Source organism: Macaca mulatta, chromosome 3 (genome assembly GCF_049350105.2).
Source record: "Macaca mulatta isolate MMU2019108-1 chromosome 3, T2T-MMU8v2.0, whole genome shotgun sequence".
Lineage (NCBI taxonomy): Eukaryota > Metazoa > Chordata > Mammalia > Primates > Cercopithecidae > Macaca > Macaca mulatta.
This window is the reverse complement of record NC_133408.1, coordinates 182203547-182220823: the sequence shown is the minus strand read 5'-3', so window position 1 is coordinate 182220823 and position 17277 is coordinate 182203547. Positions and strand designations below refer to the sequence as shown.

General features: G+C 43.4%; 2 gene segments (V, D, J or C); both read right to left on the bottom strand.

Annotated features, from left to right (window-relative positions):
- Positions 1-8942: 8942 nt before the first annotated feature.
- Positions 8943-11777, bottom strand: LOC106997705 (T cell receptor beta variable 7-2-like). The segment is given in 3 exon segments: positions 8943-9690; positions 10342-10653; positions 10803-11777. Coding segments are annotated over 3 exon segments (432 nt in total).
- A 781-nt stretch (positions 11778-12558) lies between these two features.
- On the bottom strand, positions 12559-16877 carry LOC106997702 (T cell receptor beta variable 6-1-like). The segment is given in 3 exon segments: positions 12559-14392; positions 14482-14564; positions 16370-16877. Coding segments are annotated over 3 exon segments (684 nt in total).
- Positions 16878-17277: the final 400 nt, after the last annotated feature.

Here is a 17277-nt window from a genome sequence, read left to right as displayed (position 1 = left end):
AGAATCTCAGGCTTAGCAGCATGTACCACAAGCTGGCTAAAAAGTCCTTGGGCCCTGAGTGAACATTGGCAATAGTCAGGCAACTCTTGCTGTGGGCTGGGACAGTGGTAGCCACAGGGAGAGACTCCTCTGGTTGTGAAAAGGACAGGGAAGAGTGGAAAGAACTTTGTCTTGTGACTTGAGTGCTAGCTTAGCTGCAGTAGAATAGAGCTCTAGATAGATTCCCAAGGTTTCTGACTCCAGGCTCTGGCTCCTGGATGGATCTGTGGATGTCCCCGGGGTCAGGGGGCCTTGTGACCCTGAAAGGAAGGATATAAGCCTGGCTGACTTTTCCACATGCCGATTGTAGATCCCTGGGGCCTTGAGTGAACATAGGCAATAAGCAAGGCAGTGGTTACCGTGGACCTTGGGTGAAACCCATTATCATGCTGGCTTTAGTTCTGACCTAGGGTCTCAGTGATGGTAGCCACAGGAGAGCATGTGCCACTTCTCCCTCAGTTCCAGGTAGTTCAACACAGAGAGAGACAGAAACGTTTGTTTGAGTGAAAGTGAAGGAAGAGAACAAGAGTCTCTGCCTGATAATCCAGAGAATTCTTTCAGATCTTATCCAAGACCACCAAGGCAGTACATCTATGAGTCCACAAGGGCCACAGAATTACTGGTCTTGGGTGCCCCCTAATGCAGATAAGTTTTCAGAGACAAAAAACTTAGATGACAACACCCAAGTACATTCAAATACCTGAGAAGCTTCCAAGGGCGAGTACAAACAAGCCCAGACTGCAAAGACTATAATAAATACCTAACTCTTCAATACCCTGACACAGGCAAACATCCACAAGCCTCAAGACCATTCAGGAAAGCGTGACCTCACCAAATGAACCAAATAAAGCACCAGAGGCCAATCCCAAAAAGAGAGAGAGATGTGTGACCTTTCAGACACAGAACTCAAAATACCTGTTTTGAAGAAACTCAACAAAATTCAAGATAACACAGGCAAGAAATTCAGAATCCTGAAGAGATCTAAATAATTTAAAACAATCAAGCATAAATTTTGGAGCTGAAAATGCAATTGACATTCTGTCGAATGCATCAGGGTTTCAACCTCACAATTGATGAGGCAGAAGAATCAATGAGCTTGAAGACAGACTATTTGAAAACACACCATCAGAGGAGAAAAAAGAATAAAAATTAATGAAGCACAAATACGAGATCTAGAAAATAGCCTCAAAAGGGCAACTTTAAGAGTTATTGACCTTAAAGAAGAGGTAGAGAGAGAGATAGGGCTGAAAGTTTATTCAAAGTCATGATAACAGAGGAATTCCCAATCTTAGAGAAAGATACCAATATTCAAGTCAAAGAAGATTATAGAATACCAAGCACATTTAAGTCAAAGACTACATCAAGACAATAATGAAACTTCAAGGATAAATCAAAATTTCAGGGATAAAGAAAGGATTCTAGAAGCAGCAAGAGAAAATAAACAGATAACATACAATGGAACACCAATATGGTCTAGCAGCAGATTTTCCAGTGCAAATCTTACAGGTCATGAGAGAAGAGCATGACATATTTAAACATAAAAAAGTTAATACTAGAATAGTATATTCAGTGAAAATATCCTTCAAACATGAAAGGGAAAGAGTGACTTCCCCAGACAAAACCTGAGGGACTTCCTCAACACCAGACTTGTCCTAGAAGAAATGAAAAGGAGAGTTTTTCAATCTGAAAGAAAAGAGCATTAATGAGAAATAAGAAATTATCTGAAGGTGCAAAACTAACTGATAATAGTGCACAGAAAAACACAATATTATAATACTGTGATTATGGCGTGTAAACTACTTAGAAAGACTAAAAGATGAACCAATAAAAAAAAAAAAACACAGCTTTTCAAGACATAGACAGTACCTAAGATATAAACAGAAAGGACACAAAGTTGAAAGGACAATGTTAAACTATAAGATTTTTACTAGTTTTCCCTTGTTTTTGGTTTGTTTGCTTAGGCAATCAGTGTTACGTTGTCATCAGTATAAGATATTATTTGCAAGCCTCATGCATAGTAACTTTAAATACAAACATATGCAACATAGTAACTTTAAATACAAACAAATACAACAGATACACAAAAATAACAAACAAGAAATGAAAATACATTATCAGGGAAAATCACCTTTACTGAAAAGAAGGCAGGAAAGAAGAAACAAATGAAGAGGAGACCAGGAAACAAATATATGGTAGTAACAAGTACTTACTTATCAACAATAACATTGAATGTAAATGATTTAAACTCACCAATCAAAGGACACAGAATAGCTGAATGAATGTAAAAACAAGACCCAACGATCTGTCACTTACAAGAAACACACCTCCCCTAAAAAGATATATAGATTGAAAGTGAAGAGATACAAAAAGATGTTTCATGCAAATGAAAACCAAAAAAGATCACAAGTAGTTATATCTATATCAGATAAAATGTATTTCAAGATAATAACTATAAAAAGAGGCAAAGGTTACTGTGTAACAACAAAAAAGCTAGCACAAACATATACATGGAAACTGCCACATTGCCATTATTGGCACATACTTCTGATCATGTACCCCAATGCCACCATTTGGAAAAAGTACTTTGGCTGGCATCCCCCATTGCAGTGTTGTTGCCAGTGGAATTGGGAATGCTTCAGTCCCTCTGGTGTAGCAGATGCTTTAACCTTGAGGTGTCAAAAATCAAAGCTCTGGGCCTAATTCCAGCACCACAGGCCTACAACACGCAGCCGAGAAGTACTGAGCTGAATCCTAGCCCCCTGAAATATTCCAGAAATGAAGCCAGTCTACTGAACCCAGCTTACGTAACAGTCAAACCCTCAAGGGCATAGAAGAATATAAAAGCAAAAAACCCTTCCAAAAGACATCAGCTTAAAAGATTCAAGAAACATCAGCCCGCAGAGATGAGAAAGAACCAGTGAAAGAACTCTGGCAACTCAACAAGTCAGAGTGTCTTCTTACCACCAAAAGAACACACTAGCTTCCCAACAATGATTCTTAACCAGGTTGAAGTGGCTGAAATGACAGACATAGAATTCAGGAACAGGATAGAAACAAACACTATCAAGATTCGGAAGAAAGCTGAAAGTCAATCTAAGGAATCTAATGAATCAAATAAAATGACACACTAGCCGAAAGATGAAATAGCTATTTGAAGGAAGAACCAAACTGATGTGATAGAGCTGAAAAATTAACCTCAACAATGTCAATATCATCAGAAGTATTAGCAGCATAATAGATGAAGCTGAGAAAATAATCTCAGAGCTTGAACACTTGTTTTTGAATCAATTCAGTCAGACAAAAAATAAATTAAAAAAGAAAAATGAATAAAGTAAACCTCTGAGAAATATGGGATTATGTAAAAAGACCAAACCTATGACTCATTGATGTGTCTGAAAGAGAGTGAGAGAGAGTAAACAACATTGAAAACATGTTGGAGGATATTGAGCACAAAAATTTCCCTACACTTGCTAGAGAGTTTAACATTCAAATTCAGGAAACACAGAGAATCCTTATGAGATACTATAAAAGACAACCTCCCCCAAGACACATAGTCATCAGATTCTCCAAGGTCAACATGAAAGAAAAAATATTAAAGTCAGCGAGAGAGAAAAGGCAGGTCATCTACAAAGGGAACCTCATCAGACTAACAGCAGGTTTTTCAGGAGAAACTTTACAAGGCAGAAACAATTGGGAGCCAATATTTAACATTCTTAAAGAAATGAAATTCCAACCAGGAATATCATGTCCAGCCAAACTAAGCTTCATAAGGAAAGGAGAAATAAGATCCCTTCAGACAAGCAAATGTTCAAGGAATTTGTGACCACCAGACCTGCCTTATAAGAGGTCCTAAAGGGAGTGCTAAACATAGAAATGAAAGACCACTACCAGCCACCAAAAAAACACACTTATGTACGTAGACCATTGACACCATAAAGCAACTACACAATCAAGTCTGCATAACAACCAAGTAACAACACAATGGCAGGATCATATCTACACGTATTAATATTAACCTTGGATGTAGACATGCTAGATACAGCACATAAAAGTCATTTATTATTAAAAGAGTGACAGTTGGATAAACAAATGAAACACTAAACTGTATGCTGTCTTCGGGAGACCCATCTCATATGCAACTCCCATAGGCTCAACATAAAGTGATGGCGAAAAAATGACCAAGCCAATGGGAAACAAAAAAAGGGCAACTGCCAGAATATTCCAAATTGGGCAAAATAACATTAAGTGTTGTCTGCATTCGTGCATCCATATCACAGTGAGGACCTCAGCTCACACTGAAGTTCCTGCTGCAGGAGGATGCACAGACTGAGAGCCCATTGCGGGGATGTTTGAGAAGAGCTTCAAAAAGGGCAGCTTTTTCTCCTGGTTGAGACAGAGACCTTGGGAAGGATTGTCCACCTCTAGCCTGTGGCTTCCCTTTTCTGTGCAGAGAGCAGCTGACTGTGCAGTGCTGCAGATGCACTGCCACAGAGGTACAGAGGTCTGGCTGGTGCTAGTGGACTCCAGCGTTGGGGGAAAATGCTTGAGCTTGTTTCCAGAGATATTGTACCCTTCCTTGGCATCACCTTTGGTCATGCTGCCAACACTACCTGAATAGTGGATCAGCCTCAGCCCTTGTTCTTGGTCTTATTGATAACAGAACATTGAATAATGGTTCCTAATCTGAGCAAATTTCAGGGTGATCTTTTTCCCTGTGTATCTGTGGTATCTTGGTGTCTGGCTGATCCCCGCCTCCATGGGGACTGTTGGAGAGGCAGGCAGAAAGTGAAGACAAGACTTCAGAAGTGGCAGAACTCTGCAGAGGAGAGGAAAAAAAAGGCTTGGAGCCCAGACTTTGCAAACTTGTGAAAGGTGGGCCTGCTGTGTTACCCCCCATGCCTACAGAGTTCACCTAGTCCAGGACCTTCTGACTATTCTCATGGAGGCTGTTGCCTGGCAAGAGCTGCAGGGAAGATGAGGTGCAGCAGAGACTCACTGGGCTTAAGCCACAGCCCAGCTCCCCCTTCACTTTCCCATTTTCCTCTGAGACAGTTGCTCCTCTGTCTGCACCTGCCCCTGACACCAAGGCTGACAGGCCAAAATTCTTCAACTGTGGATCTCATTAAAGATTACAGGTATTTCCTGCATCTTGTATAGCTGTAGGTAGTCTAGAAATAACTGAAAACTGCTGCAAAATCTACATAATCTTGGATTCGAGCCCTAATTTTTCTTAACCCTTTCCCTCCTAGGCTGCTTTACAAACCTCTCCAGAGCCCCTTAGATCCCAGTGGACCACAGTGCCATCCTGTGGCCAATAAGTGAAGTTTCATCATTGCTTCTGCAATGGCTCAAGGGATGCTGGGAAGTGTCTGCAGAGTGAGCTGAGACACTATTCTAGAAATGCCATCTTGCATGTTTTATGAGCTACTTCCCTAAACCCCAATCCCCACATTAGTTTTAACCCTGACTGTTCCTTTGAGTTATCAAGCTTAACATCCCATCCTCATTCTAAATAATTCTTACCCCGTAGCTGCAGTTACAGTCTCACTGAATTTTCTCCCTTAAAACTATCTAAAGAGACAGGAATAGAATAGGAAGAATGGAAGGAAATAGTGTTTACTCTAAAGCAGGAATAAAATACAGAAAGTGAAGTGTAACGTTATTTTATTTCCATTACCAAAGATAAACAAACATGTCCCCCAAATGACAATGCTACCATAAAAATAAAGATTAGCAAAAGACTAAGCAGATAATGTGATGACCTTCAAGATGGGGTCAGATATGTATTAATAAAAAGCAAAACTGGGATATATGAAATAGGATCCCTTGGCCGGGCGTGGTGGCTCACACCTATAATCCCAGGCCTTTGGGAGGCCAAGGCGGGCAGATCACGAGGTCAGGAGATTGAGACAATCCTGGCTAACACAATGAAACCCTGTATCTACTAAAAAATACAAAACATCAGCCAGGTGTGGTGGCGGGCACGTGTAGTCTCAGCTACTCAGGAGGCTGAGGCAGGAGAATGGCGTGAACCCTGGAGGCGGAGCTTGCAGTGAGCCGAGATCGCGCCTCTGCACTCCAGCCTGGGCGACAGAGTGAGACTCCATCTTGGGGGAAAGACAAAAAAAAAAATCCCTTGAAAGGCAATAAACAATCGTGGAAGGAGCAGTATCTAATAGGAAAATAAGGCTGGATATAATTAAGACCAGCGAAAGGCCCGCAACAGGAAAGGAATAGCTTGTACCATGCACATGTGCTGATCTGAAGAGCAGAGAGGGAGGAGATGATTCTGAAAGAGGTACTGGAGTGGCGTGAGATGAGGGTACACTGCTGCAAAATAGTATCATACGGAAGCAAATCAGCCAGGGAACTGGGGATTATATGACCTTTCTATCCACCGTCTTCTGTGACAGACCAGAGGGACCATTTCCCTTTTCAGTGACTTGCTCTACAGCCCTTGCTCCATCCCAGGGAAAGGCTCCCAGAATTTCTCTCCTCAGGTTCTCATGGACCAACTCTTATTCTTTCGTCGTTGAGCAGAGTCTAAAGGGGAGGTAATCTCTTCGTGCCCTGAAGTCCCACAGTAACTGGCATAGTCCTCTCTCGTGGCTTGATCACAGGTCCCCAAGTCTGTGCCTTTTCATTTCCAGTAGATTGAAAGTTAGGTGTGAGTCATGAACCTTGAACAAGGCCTTTATCATAGAACATGTAAGTGACTGTTTTCAAAATCATTGCTGTTTCTTTCACTGCCTCAGATTATATCTGAACAGAAAAGATGCAAAATTGGAATGATTTCTTAAATGAATTTAAACACAAAAATCTTTCACGGTGCCATAAAGAATGCAACCAAAATAATCGTTCTCCTAAATGGTGACACTGTAGAGGGAAACAAAAAGCAAATAAAATCATATCAAGTATTTGAGAAGAGCCTCAGAAACCCAATCCTTCTTATACAAACATCACCATATGGCCTCCCTCTACCTGACAGACAGCAGAGCCACACTCATGCCCTGCACCTGGCAGAAAAGCCTTGCTGGAGCCTGTAGAGAGCTGGCGAGGAGGAGCCTTGGTGGTTCTGCCCCAGAGCAGAGGTTCTCTGGGAGCTCTGGATGACCTCCAGGGACTGAGATGGACGGGGGCTGTGCTATGTATTGGAGAGGAAGACATTTAGGGTGAGTGTGATCTTTCTGACCTCTCAGCTGAAAACAGATCCAAGGTCATTGGTGACTGGTGTGGAGCTGCTTAGTTTCCAAAGCAAATTAGTCCATGCCCCAGGGAGTGTCTGTGCCACTGAAGAATTTTCTGGCTGTAAAGTGGTTCACAACCCAGAGCTGCTGCTTGCCCCATCCCTGTTCCCAATGACTGCAGCATCTACATATTCCATGCAAGGAAGGATAATGTGAAAATAATAAACTGGTTTACTGTATCCTTTAGCTACACTCAAAATAGTTGTCATGTTCTGGACTGGTGTGCTTACAGGAGACACGGACCCACAAAGTAAGGGAATTTGGAGATTGAATAGAAATAGTGTCAACTGAGGTCACCTTCGATCATGGTTTCTAAAAGCAAGAACAGAGAAGAGGTGAATTCGGAGTCCTTTTGGCCCCGAAAGACATGACGACGTAACAGGAACATCATTTTCTCAGAAAACATTCCAGTGATGTGCTGGAAAACTGAGTGTCTGTGGAGGTGGGCACGTGCCTAGTAGCACTTACCAATTTCTGTTGTATCAACAAAGGCACTTCGGTGGATTTCAAGCTGTCAACATGGCTTCACTGAAGGGAAGAGTATGCCTATTTGTCTCTCGCGAGTCAGAAAAGCTGGCTCCAGCACATCACTGGACTACGAAGCACAACTTTCAAAGCTCTTCAGTGCTTAATACTCAACTCCTAGAAATGAGGCATCAGCAACAATATCGAAACCCATTGTTTTCATAATAGGATGAGAGTGTGACCCTGGGTCTTCGGGTAGACAAAGGAAAGTTTGAGCCCAGAAAGGATTGAAGAGTTCTCTGAAGTTAGTTGTTCAGAGTGCAGAGCTCTCAGGGTTGTGCTGGCTGATTTGGAAGCTTCTAGACTTTGATTTGAAATACTTTTATTGACGTGCTCCTTTTTTAGCTCGAAGAGATTAGTTACATTCATTTAGAGCAGGGCCTTTATTGCTTCTTGTTTGCTTATTAATACAACCTTCCCTTTGCTATCCTTGTACGTTCACTCTCAGTGCAGGTGGGAAACCCTGCCCACCTTTTTTACCACTTCTTTCGGCATCAGTGTTTACCGTTGTGGTTAGTATTCTGTTCAAGCTTAAGTTTCAGAGCTGGTCCACTATTAGGACCATTTGTCTTAGGGGTCATGTGGATAAAGGTGGGAAAAGTTGGAGACAGGGTCCAGCAAGGAAGTCCTTGGAGTAGCATCCTAAGGTCAGGGAATTCCCATCTGTGCCTGGGACTTATGCACTCCCAGGACACACAGGGCAACTAAAAAAGGAATGATCTGTTGATGGAACAATTAGAATGGGTTCAGAACAATCCCTGTCAACGATCATCATTTGCTAGAGAAAGAAATTCAGATACCATATCTGAGCCACCACAATTTCTGATAAGTGAATTTAAGGATCTATAATTCCCCAACCAGCTCTGCAGGACTCAGGGCACCTCTGTCCTGGCTGGGTCTGGGGTATTCTATCTTAACCTTTGTGTATGGGGCTGTCTCTGAGGACTCCCAGAAACCCATGATCCATAATCATGTCAGCTCTAACCACATCTTGAAATTTCATATATGTGAACTGTAGCTTCACTCAAAGAGAGGTGAAGAATTTTTATTACAATATACTTATTTATATTTGCAAAAAACTATATTGCAATATGTAAAATAACAAACAAAACAAAAGTAATATAAGCATTATTATTTTTAAAACTCCATCTTCTTGAGTTAAAGACCTCAGGGAAATTATTTCAAATCAAAAGACTAGAGCAACAATCATCAGAGGCTGGGGTGGAGTTGGGGTGCTGGGGAGATGTTGGTTAAAGGATACAAAATTTCACTCAAATAGGAGGAGGAAGTTCAAAAGATCTATTGTAGAACACAGTGACTAGAGTTAGTAACAGTGGATTGCATTCTGGAATATTGCTAACAGAGTACATTTCAAGTATTCTCACCACAGGAAAGGATAAGGATTGAGGTACTGCATATGTTAATTAGCTAGATTTAGTCGCTGCACCATGTACATACTTTTTTATTTTTTATTTTTTTGAGACAGAGTCTTGCTCTGTCGCCCAGGCTGGAGCGCAGTGGCGCCATCTCAGCTCGCTGCAAGCTCCTCCTCCTGGGTTCACTCCATTCTCCTGCCTCAGCCTCCCAAGTAGCTGGGACTACAGGTGCCCGCCTCCACACCCGGCTAATTTTTTTGTATTTTTAGTAGAGACGGGGTTTCACCGTGTTAGCCAGGATGGTCTCGATCTCCTAACCTCGTGATCTGCCTGCCTCGGCCTCCCAAAGTGCTGGGATTACAGGCCCATGTACACACATTTTAAAATGCAGGTTACATGGTATACATATGTACAATTCTTATTTGTCAGTATTCAGGTTCTAGAAACCCAATTTCCTAGGGAACCAAGCTGACACTGGAGCAGTAGTGGACACAAGGTTCAGTCTCCCAAGACAGGAGCAGTGGTAAATGAACACAAAATAAAGAACACTCATTGCTTACACTAGGCAGAAGAAACGAAGTCTTATTGTTATCATGGCTGTATTCATCAAGTAATTGTCACAAAAGCCACAAGGATGTTGAAGTCAAACACGAAGATTGTTTTGCTCTGGTACTGCAGAAAACTTCCAATGTGACAGGGATAGAAGAGGCTTCAGAAGAAAAAATGTTCCTGTGGATGAAGCTTCAGACCTTGCAGATGCCAGATGCCCTGCATGCAGGGGAACAGGCCTGTTCCTTGCCCATGCCCAAAGCTTCTGTATGCGGGCAGCAACCTCCCAGGCCCCAAAGAAAACTGCATGTCCCAGCCCTGAAGGCCGAGGCTAAGACACCCAGTGCTTGCCTTAGAGCGGTGAGCTGGCTCTGAAGACTCCTAGAGTCCAGTGGGCCACGATTGCTTCCACCACCCACATTTACAGTTACTGTGTCTTAGGGGTGAATCTGTGGTCTCTTTCTACCCAAAGGACAGCTGAGGTCCAAATCTACTTGTTTCCCACAGGGAGCGGGGAGCGGGGAGCAAAGAGAAGCCTCTGTTAAGGGTCTCTAGATGCTGCAAGGAGAGAGAAGGATGAGGTTTGTGAACAGGAAGGAGGCGACCGTGCCACGCTGTGGCTAAGCTGCTGGCACAGAGATACACGGCCGAGTCCCCCTGCTCTGTGCGCTGGATCTTCAGAGTGGAGACGGATCCCTCAGTCCTCTCTGCAGAGAACCGACCACTGGGCAGCCCTGATTTGTCTGGTGCATCGTTGCCTTGGAAGTAAATTAAAAACTCCAGGCCCTTCCCCAGGCTCTGTCGGTACCAATAAAGGGCGGTATGACCTGAAATTGGATCACACCTGAGCACTACATCCTTTCCCTCCTCTGTGACCTTGTTCCTGGGGGACTGGGAAACTCCAGCACCTGTGTGATCTGTGGAGGCACAAGTTAGGAACAGAACAAGGGAAACAATTTCAGTCATCACACGAATCGCACCCCTCCACACACACACATACAAACACCCCCCGGCACACACACACACCCACACACACAATGAGGCTGGTTGGTGTCTGAGTACTCACCTGCCCCCAGGAGGCACAGGGCTGCCCAGCAGAGGAGCCTGGTGCCCATGGCAGAGTCAGGGCAGGATGGGAGCTTTACCAGATCAGGGTCATTGTGAGCAGGAGCAGAGGAAGAGGGACGTCCCTGTCCTTACACGGAAGTTCTCACAGTGACATCACTTCCTCTCCCAATCTGCATGACCTCAGGAACACAGGATTTATATTAGAACACACTTGGATGATTACTTTAAATATTTATACGCTCCTTGTAAACAACGTTATTTGCATGGGACATCGCTTTGGGCTCCTGTACTATCTGGACCGAGAGGCTTCATGCTGCGTCTCCGAGTTCACCTTCTCATCCCACAGCCCCTCCTCTGTCTGCTGGGCACGTTCTGTAGGATGTGCCAACAGCAACCCCAACACCAGGCACCAAAGGGTGAGCTCATTGTCTTTCCTGCAAGTCGGGGTCCCCTCTGCCATCCCCATTCATGCCGCAGCCTCCTCCATTCCCCCAGTCACACATGCCCAACGGGACTGCCCCATCACATGGGTTTCCTCATAAACTGCCCTCATGCCTTTCTTCTGGGATCATTTCCCACCCTCGTTAACTATAATTCAGAAAAGATACCTTGGGGACAAACTCACAGAATTTTTTTAGTGTTCCATATTTTCTTTTCCTGTCCTATAGATTTTTTTTAAATCAATCTGAATCTTCAATAACTGAGGACTGCAATTCTGATTTAACAGTTAGTTTTAATTCTCTTTCGTGACTTTAACTATTTCTCTCATTCTATTCCACTGAAAGATATTTATCTCTCCCTTTTGACTGCTGTTAAAATCTTCTCTTTGTCATTTGTGGTCTGCAATTTCACTAGGACCTACCTATTCGTCTTGCAATTCATCTGAATTCTTGAACAAGAATTTCGGTCTCAAACATCTCAGGAACATTCTCAGCTAATATCATATACACAGTCATCTCAGGCCATTTGCCCTATTTTCTCTTTCTGAAACTTCAATTATATATAAGAAAAAAATAAAAATTTCAATAAAACATTATATACTTTCTGATATTCTAGAAACTTAATTTTTTCCTTGTTCCTTCACTTTTTTATATTTTACATTTAATTTTCTGTGCTTCATTCTAGGTGATTTCTTGAGATCCATCTTTGATATTGCTACTAATCTCTTTAGAAGCATTGAATCTGCTGTTTAGCTTCCATTTGGTTTTCTGGAGTAATCATAATGTTTCTAGACATTCTATTTGATTATTTCTTTAATGTTTTTTGATGGTTTGGGGCAGCCTCTTTTTTCGTGTCCTCATTTCAGTTCCTTCTTGTATTCATTTAAATGTAGCTCTTCAAACATTCACATCTTATGATGGCAGAATTTTAAATCTTCAAGATGTTCATTTTAATAGTTTATTGCTTCTGCTCACTGTTCCTCCTCGGTTTTTGTTTTAATATTTTTAATAGTGGGAGTGAATTGGTCTGATGTTAATCTGTGAAATTCAGGGAGAGGCCAGGGTTGAGAGTGCAGAACGTCAAGACTCCATAGCTTTTCAACTGTCTCCGGTCTCACCCCCAAATGTATGGGGTCAGGAACTGTCTGCTGCACTCTGAGCTGCGAAATACCCCCGTAGATTAGATTCCTTACATCACAGCCTGCTCTGAGGACAGCCCCAATGTAGGTTCCAGAAGAGAATTCTGATTTTCTGTTTCTTTTTTATTATGCTTCCTCCAAAAAACAGAGCCTGTAAGGCTGTATATGCATGAGGTTTTGTTTTTTTGTTGTTGTGGTTGTTTGTTTTTGTTTTTCCTGTTCTTCCAAGGAAACCAAAGTCCTAGCATCAAGGATTTGTTCCACCATTAGCCAACTTAAGACAATTACGGGACAAAAGTAGCTCACTATTTAGGTCCAACTTTTACAAAGGAAAATCAATATTTTTTTATTTGAAATCATATGCTCTCCTTTGAGTAGAATAAGAGGTCACATTAATCATGAATTAAATCTGCTGGCTAGATCTCCCCTCCAGACCTTCTCTTCCTCAGCTCCCCCTACATTTACATAAGGTCTAACTCCTGTCATACATCCTCCTCTCCATAGTACTCTTAGTGGCTCTGTTTTATTGATGTAAACGTAATGGAGTTTTTGGTACCAGAAGTGGTTCCAAAATCACAAACCTGTGTGCATGAGTTTCTGGAAATGGATCTCTGATCTGTCTAGAGTTGTTGTGGGGAAAGAGTCCGAAGGAGAGCATAGAGACCTGGAGGAGGTCTGGTGCTGCAGACACAGGAGGAATCTTACCCATGATAGCGACTCCCCATTAATTTCAGGGACCTACCCTAGCCCAGCAATCAAACGGGTAAGATTTCTTGTAGTTAATGCCAGATCTCTGCCAGGGTAAAATGGATCTAGGGTGCTCCTGTTATTCGTTGATCCATCCACCCATCATTCACTGCGTCATTGACTCATCCATTCTCTTTGAAATGGGTCTCCCCCTGTGCCAGGCACTGCTGTTGGGATATAAAGCAGACATAGCCTTGGCCTTCATGGGGTTTAAAGTATCTGGAAGATTCCAATTGTGCTAAATTCTACTGACTAACAGACACATGATAGCATGAGAGATTATTAAAGGGAAACTGACCTCAGCTGGAAGCTGAGGGAAACATAGTGGTGATTATCACCAGGGCTGATCATGCTGAGATCTGAAGCACAGGTAGGTGTTGACCACTACAGAAAGGAAGTCTCCAGCCCAGGGCACAGGAAGTGGACTTTGGAGTCTCTCAACATGGCAAGAGTAGAGAAGGGCAGGGAGGTCGGGGAGGAGAAACCCAGCAAGGTATTGGAGGGCGACTGTGAATATAGGAAATGCAGGCTGTGGCTAAGACGACTTTAGGGTTCAATATGAGGAAAAATCATAGAGAGGAAAGCATCTGGCACGCAGGTAGAGATGGGAGTCTAGATGGATCTGAAATACAAATCCTGTTTCACCTACGAGGCCTCAGACTCAGGTGAATGACTAGGAAAGTCAGAGCTGGGAAACCTCTGGTCCCAGCCCGAAAGGACAGCTCAGAGGAAAGACCAGAGGGGGACAAAGAAGACATCTGAGGCGCTGGGACCAGTCCAGTCCAGGCCGGGCCAAGACCGACTGCGGAGGCACCTGGCACAGACCAAGACTGGCATTGCCCAGGCCCACTGAGGCTCCAAAGTTTCTGGTGCTAGGACCAAGGGCATTGCTGAGTCTGGGGTGGGGAGGAGGGCAGAGCCTCCCCTGCCTTTATGTGCAGAGAGGAGACGGCCGTGCAGCACTGTGGCTTCACTGCTGGCACAGAAGTACATAGATGTCTGGGAGGGAGCAGCCGACTCCAACCTGAGCAGGAAATCCTTTTTGTTTAATCTGGAGGCATTGTAGCCATTGGGGACTTCTCCTTTCTCAGTGCTACCTTCACCAGCTGAGTAATGAATCAGCCTCAGCCCCATGCCTGGGTCTTGTCGATACCAGTACATGCGGTCATGGTTCATATCCTGGGCACACTTCAGTGTCATGTTCTGTCCTGTCTTCAGGACCTGGAATTTTGGGGTCTGAGTGACACCAGCATTCACTAGACCTGTAGAGAAGAACAAAACTGATGCTGCAGCCCCAGTGGGAAGGCGCTGGGCCTTGAAATCCATGCAAGGGGCCCTGCCCAGGACTCACCTGGCCACAGGAGAGAAAAGGCCGCACAGCACAGGAGCCTGATGCTCATGGCACGGGCTGCAGGACGGAGGGGTCTTCTGGGTCTGTGCATTGATGAAAGGGGAACAGGGCTCTCAAGGGCATCATTCTGAGACCTCATTCTCCCTGCCTGGGCCCCAGAGCCTTCCTGTCAGGAGTGGCCACGCCCCTTCCCCAGATGGTCAAATTCAAGATAAATTCACCAGTGAAGAGTTTGGATGGGAAGAATGCCTTTGTCTGAATTGGTGCAAGTGTACCATTTTTTTTTTTTAGATCTTTTGGTAATTAGTTTGTAACTCAAAGTATATTTTATATTCCCATGATGGTATAATTACTTGGCTGTGCACAGTGGCCCACGCCTGTGATCCTAGCCCTTTGGGAGGCTGAAGAGAGCAGATCACTTGAGGTCAGGAGTTGGAGACCAACAGGGCGAAATCCCATCCGTACTAAAATACAGAAATTATCCAGGCATCCTGACGTCACCTGTACTCACAGCTACTCAGGAGTCTGAGACACCAATCACTTGAACCAGGGAGGCAGTGGTTGCAGTGAGCTGAGATCATGCCACTGCACTCCAGCCTGGATGACAGAGTGAGACTCCATCTCAAAATCATAACAATCATAATAATAACTCATTAATACACTGATATTGGTTATCTAAGTATTGCTATAGTCTAGAATCTTAGAACACCTCCTCATGTCTTCCTGGTGTTTTTGACTCCTGTGTCCCAAATACTCCTTCAAGTATCCTTTTCTAATTTGCTTAATTGACCTTAATCCTGTTTAAAATCCTTTGTCTATATGGGTTTTCTCTGTTAGCGAGTTTCCAAATCCTAGGGGCAGGCTCATCAACATTGGAGGAGTCATTTTGTTCTGTTTCTTGTCAATTCACTGACAGATGGGACTCCTGACAAACCCAGCTGAGCAGCCTCAGCTTAACCCAGGGCTCTTGTTTCTGTGCCTGGGGTTAGACTGCAGCAGACAGAGCCACCTCACACTGCTGACTGCCCTCTCTGTGTGGACGATGGTGGCTGCCCAGCACTGCCCATGATCTACGGGCACAAATGTGTCCTGATGTATAAGGTACTTGGGGGGACAGGGAAAGACTTTAAGGTAAGGAAGAATGTACTTGCCATTAATTTAGTAATAAATAAAAAGGAACCAGCCCAAATGCCCATCAATCAACGAGTGGATAAAGAAACTGTGACATATATAATATAAAATATATATAATATAAAAAAGATATATATATATATATATAAAATTAAATTCTCTGCAGCCATAAAAAGGAATGAATTAACAGCATTTGGAGTGACCTACCTGGATGAGATGGGAGACTATCAGTGAAGTAACTCAGAAATGTAAAACCAAACATCGCGTGTTCTCACTGATATCTGGGAGCAAAACTATGAGGACACAAAGGCATAAGAATGACACAATGGACTTTGGGGACTTCAGGGGGAAGAGCGGGAGGGGGTGAGGGATAAAAGACACAATATGGTGCAGTGTATGCTGCTCGGGTGGTGGGTACACCAAAATCTTGCAAATCATCACTCAAGAACTTACTCATGTAACCAAATGCCACCTGTACCCCAATAACATATGGAAAAATAAAAATTAAATTAAAATGTAAAAAGAAAAATACTCTCTCATGGCCTGCAGCCATGAACATGGAGTGTTTTTGTTTAAAAAAAGGAGCTCCAAAACTGTACCTTTGGTGCACAGAGCCCCACATTTGGAAGGACCCTGCACTTAGTTTTAAACTCTGCTGTCATGATCTTCAAATTCTCAACAGTGTTTGGACAAAGGACCTGCCAGTAAGTTTTGCCACTGGTTGTAAATACATTATTTTGTTTCATATTCTGCTTACCTCCCCATGTGCTTGTTTCCTTTCAGCACGAGAGCACAACCAGGGTCTGGGTCACTCAGCATCTACGGAACTTAAGAATAAAGAAAACAGAAATTAAAGTCACAGCAAAGGACCACCTGGTACTGAAAGTCACAGCTGGAATCAAACAAGCCCATGAATAGGTTCCATATCTGTGTCCAGGACTGTGGTTCAGGAGACAGAAAAACACACAGCACAGTGGCCTGGTGCCCAGGGCAGGGCCAGAACAGGAAGATCGATTTTAGCTCAAGGCTCAGGTTTTACGGGTTGGACACTTGGCGTCAAGTCAAAGAGAACCCTTCTCCTAATAAGACATCATCTGTCAATGAAGTCGCTGTGATGTTGGTTTGCTTGACCCCAGCATGCTCACTGTGTGAACACGAAGCCCAGCTGCATGTGTGTCTGATGGGAACTCAAAATAATTTCCTTAAAAATGATTAACTTTTGTCAAAACATGACATAAATGTGTTTGATTGAATGAGCTGATGAGAAAATAAATGAATGAAAATGAATAAATTTTGTAGAATCAGCTTCTACCAGCTGAAAAAACCTTTTGAGGTTATTTCGGCACAACATCCATCTCCAGATAGAATTGTCCCTACCATGGGTCAGGTAGCTCACATGGCTTCAACCCCTTCTAAAACCAGAAAACCTCCCAGGAACTCCTCCCTGCCTTGATTACTTAGCTGTGTATTCAAGGGGATTAATCAGATGAGGTTTGACATTTGCATTAAAAATATTTGCGAACAAAATGACTCTCCAGTGATAGAGGTCACCTCATTGGTCGTTGGGACAGAGAGAAGCATTGCAGAGGGGAGTGAGGGACTTTCGTGGTGAGGCAGATACATCTTCATAGAGGCGGGGTTGCATACATCGATATATGTTGCTCA